Genomic DNA, 10,070 nt, shown 5'->3' with positions numbered 1-10,070 from the left:
GCATCCAATTTATGCTCAGCAAGCTCCCATCAATGGTTGTGTGATAATGATGAGGTGATGTAATTGAACTTGACTGGGGGATACTTGTTTAACAGGACACCAGAGAAAGCTTATTTGCTCTTTGTCAAATAGTCCCATGAGATCTTCTTTGTCCAACTCAACAAACAGATGGGATCTTGGTTTTGTGTCTCAACTTGAGAAACAGGACCTCTGGAGAGACGTTTGAACCCACAATATTCTCCCTGAAGGGCAAGGGTGTATTATGCGGGGAAGGACCACCGAGAAGGTAGTCGTCAGTTAGAGACATAGCCAAAAGAGGTATGAAGAGCTGTCAGAACAATGTGAATACCAATTATTGTGACTGTTGCTCATCACAGTACCGAGGAATTGCTGCATTGTTGGAGTAGCAGTTTCTTTTTTGAATGAGGCACTAAAATGGGTCCTGTCTGCCATCTGAGGTCAATTTAAAAGATCCTAGGCACTACTGGAAGAAGACATTTTTTCCCCTGCGTCCTGGCCAACATTAATCAACACAAAACATAATTAAATTGTTATCATCATATGGTGGTTTATGGAACCTCTCCGTGTGAAAAGTAACTGCAGTGTTTATTGCAGCACAACATTGATTACACTTCATGATCACTTCAATGATGCCCTAACCTTGTGAAAGATGTTGAATAAATGTTAGGTTTAGTTTTCTTCTTGCATTTAATGTTGGTATGTACCTTACTATAAATGTTTCCGTCTTTTTAATCAGATGCCTAACACTTAGAAAACAGGGACACTGACACTGACCCTAACTGACTGGCATATATAGATACAAGCAATAAGAACAATGGATGGATGTGGAAATAAATTGAACATAAACCTCTCTGTTTTCATTCCCAGCCATCTCCCTCCACTTTCTTGACCTTGCCACTACCATTTCTGGTGACAGTTTACGGACCAACATTTACCATAAACCCATGGATCTCCATAGTTACCTGAAATATACCTCCTCCCATTCTGTATCCTGCAAAAGCTCCATCCCATTTTGCCAATTCCTCTGTCTCTGGGTTGAGGAGATGTTCCACTCCCAAGCATCCAAGATACCCTCCTATTTCAAACAACATTCTTTTCCTTCCTCAATTATCCACACAGTCCTCCACCACGCCTCCTCCATTCCCCACTCCTCAGGTCTAAACACCCCCAAAATGTAAGGACACAGTCCCGTTTATCCTCACGTTCCACCCCAACTGCCTCTGTATCCAATGTATCATCCTCAAACACTTCCACCGACTCCAATTAGACCCACTACCCAGAACATCTTCCAAGCCTCGCCCCTGCATGCCTTCAATAAGGACCATTCCCTTTGCCACTCCTTACTTCGTGCTACACTCCCCACCATCCACTCCAATGCTACTGCTACTTGCCCCGGTAACTATGAAAGATGCAGCATCTGCCCACACACCACCTCCCTCACCTCCATCCAGGGCTCTAAACAGTCCTTCCAGGTGAGACAGAGTTGACAGAGTTTCACCTGAATCTCCTCCAACCTAATCTATTGCATCCGGTAGTCCTGATGTAATCTGCTCTACATTGGTGAGTCCCAACATAGACTGGGTGACAATTTCACTGAGCATCTTCACCTGGCCTGAAATGGCCAGCCTAGCCTCCCAGTTACTGCCCATTTCAACTCCCCCATCCCCCATTCCCCCTCAGACATGTCAATCTTCAGCCTCCTCCAATGTCACAGCGATCCAGAATGTAAATTTGAGGAACAACACCTTATCTTCCGCCTGGGCACCCAACAGCCCAGAGGACTTTTAACATTGAGTTCTCTCATTTCAAATAACCTTCTCACCCATCCCCCTGCTCACTTTCCAGCCTCTCCTCCTCCCTTCCATCCCAGCCTCCGACCAGATCTTATCTACTACCTGTATCCACCTATCGCCACCATCCCGCTACCCTCCCCCTACCCTCACATCCAGTGCTGAAGAATTGACTTCTCTTTTCCCCCAGATGCTGCCTGGCTTGCTGCGTTTTTCCAGCCTCCTGTTTGCCTACCGTGGGTTCTAGCATCTGCAGTTTTCTGTTTGACTCGAACATAACCCCCCCCCCCCCCACCCTCCCCTTACAAAGGCTTCTGCAATGACGCATCTGGAGCTAAGAAGCGGAGCAGTTTGAAAGAAAGAGCAGCTATAGATTGTGAGGCATTATGGAAGAGTTAGTACTTCTTTATTTTATCTGTAAACACAAAGTAATCTCTAAAATAAATAATTGATTACACTGTCTTGTTTTATTCACTCCTCTTAATCGTTTTGCGAATGGTCTTTGTTTTGGCCAAGCGAATTCCTTGCTCTCGCAGTGGCAAGGCTTGAGGTTTGCTCAAGTGCCTTGGGGCTAGGGGACCAGAAGTGACCACTGACAGCAGATATCGCAGAGGGATCCAACTGCACTAGGAGACATTTGTTGAAAAAAAAACATCAACGCGACTGAGGATCCGTTCTCGCTGTCTGTCTCTGGCTTCTCTAACATGTCAAGATCAGATTTCTAAGCAGCACCTGGGATTCCAGCATCAAATGGAAGATCCCACAAAATACAAATTGAACATGTCCCCTTCACCCGCCCCGAGTCCTGTAGCCGACTGAGACTGAAGTCTGGTTCAAGAATTTAAAATAGAGATGTGCTCCCCTATTCCCTCAAAGTGGTGCATCGGACTGGGTTCCCGATGAGATCTGTACTAAACAAGGCATGGTCTTCCCTTCCCTGTCGGTTTATTGGGAAGTGTTTAATCGCTCACATTGGTATACAACGTTGGAATGATCGAATTAGACTACTCAAAAAGGCCATTCGACCCGACGTGTCTATGCCGGCCATTTCTATGAGTTCTCCAGATAACCAATAGCCCCCTGTTCGCCCTTTCACAGTAGGTCCATAAATCTCTCCCGACCCCGCCCTCCTTCTTTCAAGGTATCGCCTTTTTTGAAAGTTGAATCCTCTTCCACCGCCCTTTCGGCAGTGAATCCCAGACCATTCTTTAAAAAAAATACCGGTAACGTGCTGTTTTAAAAGCCATTTGTCGCCTTTCACGGGCAACTCTGCGATGAAATATGTATCGTTTGGTGGGAAATTTGCAAAAGCAATTAAATGAATCGCTTCAACAATTTCAAGGAACGTTTAAATGTGTTTCCTGAACAACTGCCTCCCGCTGTCCGGCCTGCACTCGGACCCTGTTTATCCTTGTGTTCTAAACGGAGCCAAAGACTTTTTCGCTCGTCTCCCAGTCCTCTGGCTCGTTCAAAACTTTGTGTTTGTGTGTGTGAGTGCGTGTTTTCAGGAACATGCAGTTCGGATCTTTTAAACTGCGCCCTAGAAACGAGGCGCTCAGCGTCGTCAGTGCGCTTTTTTTTGGGAACGTCATTTCTTTCAATTACCTTCAAACCTACTCCACCTTCCCACAGGGGTAAAAAAACCCTCCTCCCCAATGAGACTATCCAGTCCCAGGATAAAACAGCGCACCGCGCAGTTGTACACAGTACTGTAGGTGCTGTTTGCACCACTGTTAAGCAAGCGTGTGTGTGTGTGTGTGTGTGCTGTGCTTGGGGTGGTGCTACATAGTTAACACGTGAAATCCGACTTTAAAGGCAGCAGCTGTGAAACTGACGGGTCTGGTCAATTTCACGCGAACTGGAACATTCCAAAAGCAGCGATTTCTGTCCCTGTCTGTCTGTTTCAGCTGTAGATCACAAGCACGCCACCAGCGTGAGAGAGACAGTCAAGAGAATATAAGAGGAGATACACACACACACACACACACACACGAACACGATGGACTTCTCTTTGCGCTCCTTCGCTCTTCTCCTCGCCCTTCCTGCAGTGATCGGTTCCTTTAACGACCAGAGCCCGGTCACCGACGGATACTGCAATCGTATCGTGAGGTCTCAGGGTAGCCGGAGGGACGGCAACACCGGATTTAGCCTCCAGATCGAAGGGAATCCCGAGTTCTACACCCCAGGCAGCACATACCGGGGTAAGCGATCCAGGCGCCTCCAGCACCAGTTCCCTCTCATATCTCAAAGCTGTGAGCTGCTTTCTCCTTCAAGCCCAAATTTCACACTGTTAAGATACTTAAAAACGATGTCTTCACTCCTAACTGTCTTCTGCTAACTTTATAGGTATTGTATCGGCTGTGTTTGTGTTATTTTTGTCAGCTTCCTGTTTTATTTTTTTTCTGTCTTGTTTTTTCAGTCACCCTCTCGGCCACAGTTCCGTCCTATTTCCGTGGATTCACGTTAATCGCCCTCAGGGACGGGGAGGATGGCGACAGGGAAGAGGAATATGCTGGTAACTTTCAGGTAGGATAAGCCTCGTCTCCCGGCGTCCCTTCACTCCGTCCTTTTAGCCCAGTTTACAGCGCACATCCCTCCCTGACAAAGGTAAACTCGGAAATGGCTAAATCGTTCATTCCCACCGTTTTCAGATCGAGATGAACATTTGTTTGCGAGGCAGGGTCGATACGGAGAGAGAGAGAGTGTGAGAGAGAGAGAGTGTGTTTGTGACTTTGAACAATATCATTATTCCCAATTACGAGGCAGAGAAACGTCAGTCTTTTGCTGATTGTGAAGTGTGTGCGGGGTTCACTCTCAATGCCTCGCGAATTAATATATAAATATTTATAATTATGATGTCTGTAAATGGGTATATGCCAATGTGTGTGAGAGAGTATGTGTACACAATTAACCTGCAGATTTGCTGACCTGAATGACATTTCAGGAAAATGTCCGGTTTGCAGAGCCAATATTGAGAAATATTAAATAATTTCAGGTTTGGATTAGCTCTGTCCAAATATGAAAAGGAAGAGCAACGCTTTCAATTTTTAAAAATTATTCAGTTGTCATTCCCCCACATATGCATAGCACTGTAAACCTTTCAGTGTGCGTTTGTATATCCGATATATCTGTGTGTATAGACACGTGTCTAAGTGCTGTGTCAGTGTACGTGTGTGTGTCAATGTAAAGAGACCTGATTGCAAACATCCTGTTATCAAAATGACATCTAAGTGATTCTGAATAGGAACCAACATATAAGCCACGTGCACAATTAAACTGTACAATCTAGAATCAGACAAGTGTGTGTTTTACAACGACATTATTGGAAGGGATTAGTTAACTTCAGAATGGGATGGCTTTGACCAAGTATAACAAAGAGAAATACTATAACTGTTTTTTAAAATTGTCAATTCTCAAACATTTAACCATTATCAACATTACATTTGAGCTGTGCTGTGCTTGTAACCTGCATAGTAAGTAATTTGAATAAGAACAAAATCATTCATTAGGATTAGAAATTATTAAGATTGCATTCCTCTTTTATGTGTTATTCATTTTGTTTGGTTCTAATGATTCAATAGTTCAAAAATGATTTAGAACAAAAACTTATTTTTATAATTAGAAATTCAAATGGATTTGGATCTTTCCAGATTTCTGTTTGTCTTGCTCCTTCCATTTATACTTTCACAGTGATGATTTGTTCTAATTTATTTCAAATTGGGATAAATGGTTAAGACAGTCACATAGCTCTGAAAGGTTGGCAAATTGCAAAGGATCTTTGGCTCTCAGTTGTGGAATTCCATTCTGAAACCTCTTATCCACTCCTCATCATTTTTTTTTTTCTGAATTGTCCTTTACAACCTGCCCCTCTAATGAATCCTTTGCTCAGCTGAACTAATGTCTTATGTGGCTCGATACAAAATTTTACCCCATAGTGTTCCTGTAAGGTAATCCGGGATATTTTATTAGCTTAAAGGTGCTGTATAAATATGTTGTTTTTAATAGAATAGTGGTTACTGAAACAATAGGACTGCAATGAAATTTACATGGTGTAACACTTTGTTTAGATCTCCATCTAGAGCACTATTTTCACTTCTGAGAACTACAGCTTACGTAGGATGGATATATTCGTCTTTGTGGGAATGCAATACAGGTTTACTGAGACTTGATGGTTTAAATTATGAGGCCAGGTTATGGACAAGACTGGTATTGTCTTCCATTTAGAAGATGAAGGGATGAAATTATTGAAGTATTTAAGGTGGTTATTTAAGGTAGTTAAGATGGATATTTAAGGTAGACAAAAAGGGAAACAAAAGTGAATTTAGAGTCTAGAATAAGAAAGGATGACATTAAAGTTAGAGCTAGACTATTTAGGAGCCACATAATCATGCAATATGATAAGTACGTCTGGAATTTTCTCCTCCAAAAAGTTTTTCAAATCAAAATTCTAGACAGATTGATGAGAAATTAGAAATTATCTAATTGAATGGTGGAAAAGGCACAAGGAGTTGAAAGACTATTCCTATTCCTGTTTTCCTGAACAGTAAAAGATATGTTTAATTCTGGGTAGGAATGTGCTGAGGTGGACGGAAGATGCAGTTTATAACTTGCATTGTGTAAACACTGTAATCACTGGATTGGAGTGTATTACCTATAAAGAGTGGTTAGACAAACTTGGATTTTTTCTCCAGAACGTCAGAGACTGACTGGTGACATGATAGAAATATATAAAATTATGAGTGGCATTGATAGGGTGAATGGTCAGAGCTTTACCCCAGGGCAGCAATGCTAAAGGGAGCATAAGCTTAAGGTGAGAGGGTAAAAGTTGGAATGATATGTGAGGAAAATTTTCTTTGTACCTGAAGCATGCTGCCAATAGAGGTGGCAGAGGAAGATGTATTAGTAAAGTTTAAGAGGCAGTTAAACGGACATGTAGACAGATGCAGGAATAGAGGTATGGACCACAAACAGGCAGATGCTATTAGTATAAACAGACACCCTGGTTGGCACAGAGATGGTGGACTGCAGGGCCTGTTCCTGCGCTGGACTGTTCTCTGTTATATATGTTTGTGCTGAATGCATTTAATCTTGAAGTTACGCTATAGGAAATAAGTTGTATGGATGTTGAAAACTTGACAACATTCTCTCCAGCTTCACAGCATCAGCACAAGCACTACTTGATTAATTTTAAATGCATTAACATCTCTGCAAAAACTGCAGCTGATCTTGTTTAGCATATTAACACAACAATGCTTTGTACATAGAACGAACCTTCCAGCTCAGCGAGCAAACTCACATCCAAAACCTCAACCTGAGCTACAAATCTTCTCAAAGCTTTGTACAAATGTTTAATCATTCATGGGATGTGGCCATCACTGGCAAATCAACCTTTTTTTTTACTGATGCATTTGAAGTGCTGTAGAGCTACATTCTTGAACTACTGTAGTCCTTGTGGTATAAGGCACACTTACACTTCTGTAAGGGTCGAAGTTCCAGGATTCAAGTTCAGCAACAATGAAGGAATGGCTGGTGTATTTTGGCTTTTGTTCGGAAGGGTTGTTTTGCCCATTCACTTGCTGGCCTTGTTCTTCCAGAGATTTACGCAGTGCACTTAATATTTTGAAATTCCCCAACGTGTTTCACAGTCATCAATTCAAAATGTGATACTAAGCCACATAGGATTTGGCAGGCACTGTTGAAAAAGCCCAAGATTTCTGGGTGATGGTGGAGAAAATTAAGTTTTAAAAGAGTACTTTTAATCTCCTATTTGGGCATTTTTCCGTACATTTCAAACATAGGTAAGACTTGAAGGACCAGAGATAGTGACATTACTTTTGCGCCAAACAAGATTGATGGCAGAACTCAACAAATCAATTTCACTTGATTTTACCATCCACCCTGAGTCTATCTTTAAAGATATAATTTATGCAACTGTGAAAATATTTTGCTGGCTTATTCCATTTTAATTGCACCACAACAACTATAATTAGGGGATAGATTTGCAGTGTCTAATCTATCAATCACTCAAAATTGCTGGGAAATATGAATGATTACACTACTTCCAAATGTATTCATTGATTAGTTTATCCTGAATGGTTACCACATGCCACTTGAGAATATGTATAATCTATTTTATATTGGTTCCTGCACAGTTGTTACGTAAGCATTTTTGAAATAAGTTAATGCCTAACAAATGCTAATAACTTGGGACAGCTGTAGCTCAGAGGGAAGCACTTTTGAAAGTCATGAGATCAAATCTTCCTCCAGAGACTCAAACACATAATCCAGTTATACATGCCTGGTTCCAGTAACAAGGGAGCATGGCACTCTAAAGTGCTGCCTTTCAGGTGAAACATTCAGCTGTGGCTCTGTCTTTCCTTTTAGGTGAATTCAACAATCTCATAGCACTGTTTGAAGATTATATTGTACGGGGCCAATATTTAGTTGTTCAACCAACAATATGACTTTTTCTTTTGGAATTTGCTGGGTGCAAATTAACTGCTGTGTTTCCAATGCCATCGCAGGACAACACCTTACAACAGCTTAACTTAGTTGCAAAATGCAACAGGATACACTGAGAACTTGAAAAGGTGATTCGCAAGTCTTTTTTTTAGAAATAATTAATTTTATTAATAGATGTCCTTCTTGCTCCATCTGCAGATAATTGATCATGAGGACACTCAGTTTATGACGAACTGCCCATATGCTGTCACGGAGACCACTCCCAGGAGACGGACACGCATCCAAGTCTTTTGGACAGCACCTGTGGCTGATACAGGCTGTGTCATATTAAAGTAAGTTCCAGCACACTCCTGTGAAGGCCTGGGGAGATTTTAAAGGGTGAGAGCCTCTGCTTGAAGTGCCAGAAGGCAACTGACGGTGATTTTTGGTGTAATGCGGCAAAGAAAACCCAGCAAGGTCCAACAACTTTGATTTGTCCCACCATGGCAGTTGCAAATCTAGCAGTTAAGTTCTATTTCTGTACCCAGGCATTATGCATTACTAAGCTGCTGAATAATAATTCCAATAATTTTCAGAGGTCAGCTTCCAACATAGGCACATATGTTTCAAGGAAAAGAATTTGCATTTATATGGCACATTTTACAGTTGCAAATGTCTTGAACAATGAAGCACATTTGGAATACAGTCACTGTTGTAATTTTGCAGATACAGCAGCCAATTTACACAGCAAGCTCCGACAAGCAGCAAAGTGATAATGATCAAATAATCTCTTATGATCAGCTGTGCCATTTGGCCAAGCAGTGGTCAATGGAGTTTAATTTTGATAAATGCGAGATGTCGCACTTTGGTAAGATAAACTAGAGCAGGATTTATACAGTTAATAGTAAGGCCGTGGCGGTATTGCCAAACAGGGAGCACTAGGGGTGAAGGTACATAGTTCCTTGAAATTGACATCACAGGTAGACAGGGTGGCAAAGAAAGCATTTGACATGCTTGCCTTCACTAGCCTAAGCACTGAATGTGGGAGCTGTGACATCCTCTTATGGCTGTACAAGACATTAATAAGGCCACATTTGGAATACTACATACAATTCTCATCACCCTGCTCTTGGAAGAATGTTACTAAACTCGAAAGGGCACAAAAAATATTTACAAGGATGTTATCAAAACTAAAACATTTGAGTTATAAGGAAAGGCTAGACAGAACTCTTTTTCTTTTTTCCTTGTGTTTGAGGCTGGGGCTGGCTTTTAGGGGTTTATAACACAGTGAGGGGCATAAATAAGGCAAATAGCCAAGATTTTTTTTTTCCAGAGTAAGGGAGTCCAAAACTAGAGGGCACAGGTTTAAGGTGAGCGGGGAAAGATTTAAGAGGGACCTGAAGAGCAACTTTTTCATGCAGAGGGTGGTGCGTGTATGGAACAAGCTGCCAGAGGAAATGGTGGAGGTGGGCTCAATTACAACATCTAAAATTAATCTGGATTGTTCTATGAATGGGATAGGTTTAGAGGGATATGGGGCAAATGCACACAAATGGGATGAGTTTAGTTTGTGAAAGCTGGTTGGCATGGACGAGTTGGGTGGAAGGGCCTGTTTCCATGCTTGGAATTCTATAATTCCAAGACTCGAGGCAAAAGCCAGACTGAGACACCAAGGACACCACATGTGCTATTGTCTGAAATAGTGGCCTCGGATAATTTATGTCTCCTGAGGGAGCTCTGAGTTTAGTATTTCATCCAAAGGATTATACCTGTGATAGCGTGGTACTCCATCAGAACTGGCAGTCTCAAAATCAGCAT

General features: G+C 42.0%; 1 protein-coding gene across 1 annotated transcript in view; it reads left to right on the top strand.

Moving 5' to 3' along the window:
- Positions 1-3,335: 3,335 nt before the first annotated feature.
- The window catches only part of spon1b (spondin 1b), a 342,911-nt gene continuing 336,176 nt past the window's right edge, over positions 3,336-10,070 (top strand). The window contains exons 1-3 of the mRNA XM_059652106.1: positions 3,336-4,012; positions 4,231-4,337; positions 8,472-8,605. Coding sequence (XP_059508089.1) covers positions 3,811-4,012; positions 4,231-4,337; positions 8,472-8,605 — 443 coding nt within the window. The 5' untranslated portion in view covers positions 3,336-3,810. The remainder of the gene's footprint in view (positions 4,013-4,230; positions 4,338-8,471; positions 8,606-10,070) is intronic.

The sequence above is a fragment of the Stegostoma tigrinum genome, chromosome 17 (assembly GCF_030684315.1).
Source record: "Stegostoma tigrinum isolate sSteTig4 chromosome 17, sSteTig4.hap1, whole genome shotgun sequence".
NCBI lineage: Eukaryota > Metazoa > Chordata > Chondrichthyes > Orectolobiformes > Stegostomatidae > Stegostoma > Stegostoma tigrinum.
This window is presented reverse-complemented; position numbering and strand designations above follow the sequence as displayed.